A 10,469-nucleotide genomic window follows, 5' to 3' on the forward strand; every position below is an offset into this window, starting at 1 on the left:
ATTATGGATGAAGCTAATAAAGCTTCATGAAGATTCATCTTCACCGACACAAAATGAGGATGAGTCCGAGGAGAAAGGCTCATTGACACGAGATAATTTGAAGATTGAGAGGTGTTCGGCATCTGAGATGGAAGACAAATTAAAGAAGCATCTACCTCAAGGATTGTAGTGGAGAAATCATTGACACTAGAACGAGATGAACTCACAACATTCGTAGCTAATGAAGAAGCAACACATGTCACCCTTATTGTTGAAGAAGGTATGACAATTTCATTTAATAATTATAAAGATCACATCATCATGTATTTCGAGCATAGGAAAAAAGGACATTATAAAGAGCAAGTGTCTTAAATTGATGAAGAAGAAGATTCAAGTGACACAAAGGGCAAAGGAGAAGCCCATGGATATCGGAACCTTAATACACAAAGGCAAGGAACACATTGTGTGCTTCTCATGTAACCAAAATGGACATTACCAAAGTTAATGTCCAACGGAAAGACATTCAAGTAAGAATAAAGGAGGAAGATCAAATCTAGGGGAGCCTCTAAAACAAAATCCAAAGTATCATTTAATAATGCAATTCTTTCATATCATGATAAAAAAATATATTAGACCTAACTTTTATGAATTTAGAGCTTATTATCAGGAAAATAAAAAATATAATAATTCTAAGGATAATTTTAGACTATATTATGCTAAAACCACCTCACCTAATGATAGGAAGATAAAAAATAATCTAGGCAATAAAGTTTATACACATGCCTAGAAAAAGAAATGATTAAGTCAATCATGAAAAATCAAAATTTAAGAATTTAAAAATTGAAAACCAAGTCTTGAGATTAAAACTTAATTAGAGAAGAACCTAAGAATGATTTGGGATACAAACCAAAGTCCAAGAAAAATATGTCAACATATCATAAAGTTTCATATAACTATGGGACTAACCCTAGGTCTATTAATGAAATTAAGATTACAAGGGAGGTCATCCCTTGAGTTGACCTTAATGAGCTTACAATGATTAAGACTTCTATGAAATTTAGGAAAGTTATTAGGAATGTATCCTTGAAAGTTATCCCTAATGAGTGCATAGTACATTCAAGGTGCTCTAATAGGTATTGGATTTCTAAGAGTGTGATCTTTTCATGCTAGATGGGTATAAGATGTCAATCTTAATTGGAAGGGTAATTAATCCAACTATAGTAAAGGTGGCATTTTAGGACATTTTCAAGATATTGAGATATTTTGAGAATAAAAATTCAAATTTTATCTTGCAAGATTTCTAGTGTGCCAATAAGAATTGAGTTCTTAAGTTGATCAAAATTGACACGATATGATGGATTTCAAAAGTGTGTCAAGCTTGAGATTTTTAACACATTTGAGGGAGTTAGGTCACTTATGTCAAATTGTGTATTTGATATAATGATCAGTTAATAACGCTTAGATTGAAAATCTAGATACTTTCATATTATTATGCATGTCATGCTTTGTGTACCATAATACATATCATAACATCTTATAATATATTTATCTTGTCATGAAAAATATATTATTTTTGAGATATGAATTGATATTATTATGTTATATTATACATGCATCATTTAATTATGATAGATTCCTTTTTAAAGTTATGCATTTGATGTATGACATACTCATTTACATATATAAATTTTATTTCTTTATAATTAATGACAAATGATATTAGTTGACATTCAAGTAGAATGATCAAATTTAAAATGGCTAGATAGAAATGCATGATCCCTTAGTTTAGGGAAAATAAATTTTATATCTCACAAGAATGTAAGATCTAATTTAATGCTAACAAGGGTGAATAGCATTTTATAAATTTTATGAGTGATAACAACTGAATTAAAAAAGAACAGAGATTATGTAGCGGAATAAATATAATTTAACTTAACTAACTAATCGACAAAATCAAACACTTAACTAGCAATATGAAGAAATGAACTTAGCATGCAATATTTGACACCTTACTTATCATGTGATATTTCTAAAAAGATTTAACAAATTAAGCATGTGAAAATTACTAAGATATTGAGCATGTGGTGACTTATAATATATTGAGCAAGATAGATATGCAAGAATTCACAACAATACTAAGCAGAGATTGACACGTACAATCAAAATAAAAGTGATTCTTATTTAGAATCTCTCTTATCCAGAAAGTGTTTGGAGATGGAGAAACTTTTAAAAAGAACCTAAAAAAAACTAAATGTAAGAGTAAACAATGTACGACAATAAATAAGAATAAGTTACAATACTGGAGTTGTCAATCAAAGTTGAAGTGCACAGTTGCAGCACATCATCGTAGAAGGGCACAAAAAGAGTTGTCGAGATTTGGATGCCCTAAACATATTCTTCGAGCCTCCTTTTATAGAGCTTATGTCGATGATAACATGACACTACTCCGATTGACTGGAATCTCTCCGGTCACCTAGAACATGTTGATGTGGCTATAAACTTTATTTCGTCGATGGTGATATCCGCGGTCTCTGATCGACTGGAAGTCTTTCAATGCCTAGAACTTGGTCAAATCCGATCTTGACCCACTCCTCCAGATCGTTGATCTCGTCAATTCCAATTGCTTAGAAGCAATCTCCGATCACCCAGATGTCGAGGTCGCTCCGCTCCTTGCTCCGATTGCATGGAACCTCCTGACTCCGTCAATTAAGGTTTATCCCCAGCTAGTCGCACAAACTCCCTTCCAGTCGCCTAGAACTGTCAAAAATACTTCCCTACAAAAAGTAACACGTAAATGAGTATGATAAAGATAGTATAATTAAGTCTCACTTACCTTAGTTAAATGTTCAACTTCCAACTGACCCATCCAAACTTAGTTTCCAAGACTCAGCTCATAGTTGACTTACTTGGACTTGTTGCCAAGACTTCAGCTCCCAGTTGATTCTTCTTAGATTTGATTCACCTAGTTTCCAACTAGGATTTCCTTGTCAGGTTCTCAATCAAGTCTTCTACCGCCTATCCCCTCTAGGACTCTCATCGTCTGATTTTTAACAAAAACTTCAGTTGCCTAGTCACATTAGGACTTAACCATTGTCTGGTTCTCAATCAGGACTTCAACTCTTGTCAAGTGTACAAGTGTAAGTTACTTGACAACTTTCATCAATACAATACAAGATTAACTTTAAACTCAGTCATATATCAAAACTTAAGTTCAATGTGGTGCTCTCAGCACCAATAAAGAATAATATGATTTAACTTGTATGTATATTGAAATACGTTAGATACAAGTGAAATGTTAGGATGATGAACTAACTTCAAAATGCTAATTTGGTGTATTTTTAATGAGCTAGGTGTCATCAAAATACATAGATTTTACATGATTAATCATGGAAAAAGTTAATGTGCAAGTCATGTGCATTTAATTCATAGATCATATTTGAAAATTAGCTTTGAAAATTATTTTATAAAATATTGGTGAAGTATATTTGTTGATAGGAATCACATTGATTAGGTTAATATAAATTTAAAGTGAAATATTGAAGTTTTCAATGATTTCCAACTTTGTACCATTCTTTGAAAATTAAATGTATTTTCTTAGAAAATTATTTTTTTCTTGATAGTATTTGATATAAGTAATGTTTGTATGAAATTTTATAATTTTTCAAAACTTATAGAATTACTTATGTATTTTTAAAATTCAGACTGAAATTGAATTGAAATTTTTCAGACTAATAATGGATTGCTACTAGTATCTATTTACTATTGTCCAATAATAATCGATTGTTACGCTTTTGACTAAAATAGAGTTATTTTAGTCGGTTAAGCTCACTCCTAGATATTTTAACTATCCCTGACCCTTGACATGCTTGGATAAGTATTTAAAGGGAGTTTTCATAGTGAAAATGAGAAAGGGATGTTAAAAGGAGAAAAATTAGGATTTGAGAGGGAGGTTTAGATTCAAATTTGAAGTTTTAACCACATGACTTAGTTTTTGAAAATTCCTAAAGATTTAGAAACTCCAAAATATTGATGGTGCAAATGAATTAAGTGGAGCACGCCTTGAGGGGGAGGTTGCCTTAATTAAAGACATGATTCCGAGGTGGAGAATGAAGGAATTCAAGAAGATTTAGTGAATGAATGAAAGAATTGTATGCTTAAGGTTAAGCATTGAAGATAATGGATTTAAGGTAGGGAATTTTCATTGTGATGTTGGAGGTTAGGAATAAAAGAAGAGAATTGATTTGGAATGAGGTTTTGATGTGTGCTAAAGGGGGTGAATAAAGGGGGGGGGGGGGGGGGGGGGTTAAGTTAGAAAACAATCATTTATGTTGTCATATGAGAAGTAGCATGTTAAGCTAATGAGTTAGCCTAACTTAAATATATTATAAAACTTCAAAAAAGAAAATATTGTTAGTGTAATTGACTTCTGATCAAAGTTAACTAGGTTGACTAAGCTTGAGTTGACTTAAGTTGGATATTTGTGTTGGGAATCTTATGTGATAAAACAAATTTTCGCAGTGGAAAATAGGATCCCTCGAGTGATCCATGCAAAAAATCCGTATAAGTTTAGATCTATAAGATCCTATCTAATAGAATTTACCTTTGATGTGTGCCCTTCGCTTATCCCGCTCGTTCAAAGATTGTCGGATCTCTAGCACGTTCAAGTATCCGTGCCTCTATGTGTATCCACACTAACACTAACTTTTTGGAGAAGACTTTGGTTGTGCTAGCAACTTCTCTTGTAGAGCTCGGTCAAAAAGAAAAGGAGAGGAAAAAAATGAATCATCCATGAATTTTTACAAGAAAAACTCTTTTATACTCATGTCATGAATACCAAAGGTTTTTAAATTTTTGATATTCTTTCATTAATACATGACTAATCCTAGTAATCATGCATGATAACTTCCATGCATGATAACTTCCTCTTCTTCAATACATGATTAATCCACATTAATCATGCATGATGAATCAAAAATTTATTCATCATCTTGGTTTAATTTGAGTCTAACTTAAATTCAATCAACTTGAGTCTAACTCAAGTTTAGGTCATCCAATGAGCTTAATTGTTCTTTTAGTCAAACTAAAATGAACTCATCTCCAAATAGAGTGTTATTTGTGTGTGATCCAATAAGTTCTTGTAACGTTGGCAATACCTCTAAAATCCATTTTATATCTTATATTGACTCATTTGAGCATGACTATGTATTTCATGGTCCTACTCTATCAAGAGGTCGCAAGATATCACTCCTGTTATATGAGAGGGATAGATCTCATCTACATCACTCACATCCCTCCGCATAATTTGTTACATACCCAGTGATCGCCTTTATAATCCACCCTGTTACGGGTGACGTTTGACGATACCAAAGTACGTAACTCCTTATGTAGGGAACCGTAGTGACTTTTAGTCTAAGGACTATTTATACCAATAGTCATATGAGAAAGTTTATGACACTCATATAACGATCCATGCAACTTTCTCATGGCAGATCAATTTAGTATATATTCTCTAATATATACCCATGTGTTAATTCGATATCTCATATCCATGACTTATGAAATCAAGTCATCCAGTTGACCTACATGCTAGTCTCAATGCATTAACATTGTCTCTGAATATTAATGCTTCACTAGGAATGATTAAGAGTAGTATTCTCTATATCATCTCACTATCGATTTAAACAATCGATATGATATAGATTAGAACTAGCTACCCAAAGACATTATTATACTTAGTTATTTGACACGAATACAAAGTAAGTATAATAACCAAAAATCATATCTTTATTAATAATAAAATATGATACAAAAGTCCCTAGTCAATCATAACATAATTGACTTTAGGACTTTAACTAACAATTTGATCAATATGTTAGTTGATTAAGAAAACATCAAGTAGGTTAAGGTTGATCGGATACTTAACGGTTGAGCAATGGTGAGCGTGTTTGAGCAAATGGTGTACAGTTGAATAAGCTATCAAGTATGCTAAGGTTAATCGAATATTTGATAATGGAAAGTCCAACAGAAAGTTATCACGAGAGAAATTCAAATAGGTCATGATTGACCAGACACTTGATGATCGGAAGTCCAAATGAGTCACGGTTGAGTTATTACCCTTAGTGGTATTTTTATGTGTTATCAAAAAGTTTAGGTTAGGTCCTTATTGAGTTTTAATATGTGTGTCAAAGTGTACAGGGACTTAGGAGAACATAGATGAACCTAATGGCGAAGGAGCATTGGAGATAGCAAAGCCTTGGCAGAAGACACAAGTGAGAGAGAAGAATGGCACAGGAAAGGAACTGACAAGCTCGGTGCATCCCAAGTACGAGGAACTATAGAATAGTACTTTGATAGAGTAAGAAGGATGCACAGGGATGAACTAGAAGGGTTCGGTGCATCCAAGGAACAAGAAGTTGGAAGGAAGACTGCTCAAGGCGACCGAGACAATGCTCGAGCAATTACATGTCTGGGCGATCAGAGTATTACCTAAGAGACCGAAGAAGGCGAGCTCAACGAATGGTTAAGAACAAAGGTCGACCATAGTCCAGGAGACCGGAAGGAGCTGAGTCATCTAGATTCATTATCGAGAAGTTGCCGAAGCGGATAAAGCTTGAAGTCACATCAATAAAGGTCCAACCGATCGAAAGGCTTTCGGGCAACCGGAGGTGCCACCTCAACACAATGAGCAGATTGAGTTGAATCCTATAAATAGGACTAAAGCTCGAAGAAGAACGACAACACATTCGAATTTATTATTGTTGTTTTTCATTGTCTTTACATTTGTGCTCAATTGTAGTAAGAGGCTTCTTCGCCTCTGGATCATTTCTAAAGAAGAGATTGTAGTGGGTGTATCTTTATAGTTCTTGAACTAGTAACTCGAGGATTGCAAACCAAGTAAAAATTTGAGCCTCTTTCTTTTTTATGTGTTTATTTTCATTTAATGAGTGTGTCCTTGCTAAGTAGTTAGCAAGAGAAAGATCGTTAATTTGTTTTGCTAGTCACTATTCACCCCTCCTCTCTAGTGATCTGAAATGCTTCCGCCACACCAACATATTAATTGGATACTTAACAGTTGAAAGCATGAAGTGAGAAGTCTAAGTAGGTGATGGTTGACCAGAGACTTAATTAGCGATCGAAAGTCTAAGTGGATCACGGTTGACTAGACACTTAGCGATCGAAAGTCTAAGTGAGTTATGATTAAGTGAACACTTAGTAATGAGAGGAGTCCTAATATGTCATAGTTGATAGGATGTTAGGCATAGATGAGAAATCCAAACAGATCAAGGAAAACCAAATGTTTGACAATGGTGAAGTCTCAATAGGTCAAGATTGATCAGATGTTGGGCAACGAAAAGTCTCGATAGATTAAGGGTGACCAGATGTTAAGTGAAGGAAGACCTAGTAGGTTTATAAGGTCAATTGGATACTAGGTAAGACGATATTTTAGCATTGAAAATACTAAAACTGTGGATAGCAACGATTACTAAGATTGCTAACAAGTAGCAATCGATTGTTGAATTTTGAACCTAAAATTCAAGATTTAAGGGAGTAAGAGGGTTTGCTAGAACTCAGTAATTGATTGTTGGTACTATAGCAGCATACAACAAGTATTGTAATGATTGCTATGGATTATCAGTCGATAAGTAGGCATAACAATCGATTGATAAGATAAATTGAGTCGTTAAACTGAAAGGTCAAAGCAACAATCGAAATCAAAGTGTACTAATCGACTGTTAAAGATTAGTAATCGATTGCTAGTTGAAAATCAGTCCGATAATAACCCTATAAAAGAGGATTTTGTGAAATTTTGAATCCACAATTCTTGGGGGGTTTTGGAGATGAATGTTGTTGCATTTTTAGACCATCCAAAAGTAATTCAAAATGATCAACAGCGAGCAAAGCCAATTTCATTTGTATACACTTATTTGTTTCAATTTCATTTATACATTTGTATTTGACTTGTATTGTTTGTAAGAATAAGTGTTGTAAGAGGTTTTTGGTATTTGATAAAGAGAAAACATAATGGAGTATCATTAGAACTAGATCTTGGAGTAAGAACCGGGGTTCCAAACCAAATAAAATCTTTGTGTCTCTTATCTATATATTTGGTTTATGTATATGTTTCCATTGCATAATAATCAATTTTAAACGAGTACACAAGCATAATCCATCGACGTGAAAGGAATTATTTATCCCATTCTAGCTTGCATCGATCTTAACAAAGTGACTAAGCACGACATTACATAATACCAAGCATGCCCAACACAAATTGTGCTCGGCATGACTCATAATTAAGTAAATGAGTTTTGTATTAAGTGTGACCTTATTGACCTATGCGAAAGTCCAAAGACGAGGGTCATGGCAACATAGGCCTAAATTGTGCATGATTGGGATTAGACTCAACACGACTCATAGGCTTAGTTTGGCATAATATTTTTATATAAATATAATATTTTAATTTTTAAGAAAAAATATAAAAAAACCTTTTATTTTTATTTTTATATATATATATATATATATAATATATATATATATATATGATAAAATTCCAAACTAGGCCAAATCAATTTAAACAAATCATATTGTTTTTTATCCAAAAATATATTATTCCAATATTATTTACTGCAATTTTAACAAATCAAATTTGAATCAAAATTAATATATAACGTAATTGATTGATCAAAATTACTTATATAACAGTTTTAATTTTTTTAATAATGTATAATAAAATATTATATATTGATATTTATTATATTTTTAGTTTTATTAATCTTTTAGTTATTTTTTAAAAAATAAATTTTGAATATTTGTGTAAGAAGCAATGATGATTGTGACAAACTTATTTTTACCATAACTTATCTATCTATGTAACCCTAACTTACTAGAAATCTACTTAAAGACGGTAAGAGAGATAAAGAGTGCTTAAAAGATTAGTAAGTAAATTTATAAGTGAAGGAAAGAGAAGTATTTATAAATGGTTTAGATCAATTATGCTAGATTAGACCTCGTGTCATGTAGGTTGTTTCAAACAACTTGAATTGACCTAAACAATATCGACAAATTTCTCATGGGGCTAGCATGAGCCTAAATTGGGCACAATTTAATATTAAATTGCTATCAAATTGCCAAGCTAGGAATTAAAAACAAAATTAATGTAACATACAAACTCACATATAGAGAAGGATACTGGACTCTTGATAGACTTGATAACAAATATGAAAATAAATAATTTAAATTAAATAAAAGGATTAATTTGATAAGAATATAATTATTCCTTATTTATTATAAAAATAAAAAAATATTAATTATCAAATAATTAAAATTAAAATTAAATATATATTTTAATATAGAACATAAGGATAATGAATTTTATATTTTCACCCAAAAATTTTATTAATTCTTCTCAACACCACTAGCGAGGAATGCGCCAGTTCGCTGCGTTTCTTTCTAGCGATTTCTAGTTCTCGCTGGGCTCCACAAGTATCCTCACTGGGCTCGGCACAGCCCCGCTGCACGTGGCTCCACCACGCAAAAACATCAACCATTTATTATGGTCATCCGTCCTACCCAAGCAGGCCCCGAGGATCCGCCACTCGCCTACCAGATAATGGAAACCCAAAATGGGTACACGGTTAATCAGTACGCGAAGTAAATTTCCGAGAACAAATTTCCCGTGCATCCACGTGTCTCGTAACAAGTGGCCATAAAATGATCTTATCAGTCATCCCACCGCCTCTCTAAGGTTCTTCCAGAGGCAAAGCAAACCGCGAGCGATCGAAGCTTCAGTTCATGGCCAGCACCGGCTATGGGAGCCCGTTCGCCCTTAAGTATGCTCCGGCGGCGGTGGCTACTCCGGCGTCGACGCGCTTCTCTTCTTTCGCCCCCACCTTCGCCTTGCACTCGAAATCCCCCATCTCGAGGAGCAGATTGAAGCAGAAAATTTCCCCTTCTCCGTTCCGAACCCACGCGGTGGTCGACGATGACGAGTGGGGAAAGGAGGCGGGCGCAACCGTCGAGGACCCCCCGGCGGAGGTACTGGCTGTGGTGAGCGAGGTGGACAAGCTGAAGCAGAAGCTCAAGGATCTGCTCTACGGCACGGATCGGGGTCTGAAGGCGTCGAGCGAGACGAGGGCAGAAATCGTGGAGCTCATCACGCAGCTGGAGGCCCAAAACCCTACCCCAGCTCCCACCGACGCCCTCGCCCTTCTCAACGGCAAATGGATCCTTGCGTGAGATTCCGTGAACCGATCTGATCCGACTTTTTGGCCTCGTGGTCTTCGATCGATTTTGTTCTCAACGATCAACTTGGCACAGGTTTACTACGTTCTCGGGATTGTTCCCGTTGCTGGGGTCGGGGCAACTGCCGGAGCTGGTGAAGGTAGAGGAGATATCACAGACCATTGATTCGGAGACCTTTACGGTGCAGAATTCGGTGAAGATTTCGGGTCCGTTGGTGACCACCTCCGTCATCACCAAGGCCAAGTTCGAAG

At 34.6% G+C, this 10,469-nt stretch overlaps 1 protein-coding gene across 1 annotated transcript; it reads left to right on the forward strand.

Moving 5' to 3' along the window:
* Nucleotides 1-9,712: 9,712 nt before the first annotated feature.
* Nucleotides 9,713-10,465, forward strand: LOC141813531 (putative plastid-lipid-associated protein 2, chloroplastic; the record flags this gene model as incomplete). The annotated part of the gene is made up of 2 exons (XM_074701497.1): nucleotides 9,713-10,208; nucleotides 10,294-10,465. Coding segments are annotated over exons 1-2 (612 nt in total), but the record flags the coding sequence as incomplete, so codon positions are not given.
* Nucleotides 10,466-10,469: the final 4 nt, after the last annotated feature.

Source organism: Curcuma longa, chromosome 20 (genome assembly GCF_044706935.1).
Source record: "Curcuma longa cultivar G26 ecotype Majalengka, Jawa Barat chromosome 20, ITB_CL_G26_1.1, whole genome shotgun sequence".
NCBI classification, from domain to species: Eukaryota; Viridiplantae; Streptophyta; class Magnoliopsida; order Zingiberales; family Zingiberaceae; genus Curcuma; species Curcuma longa.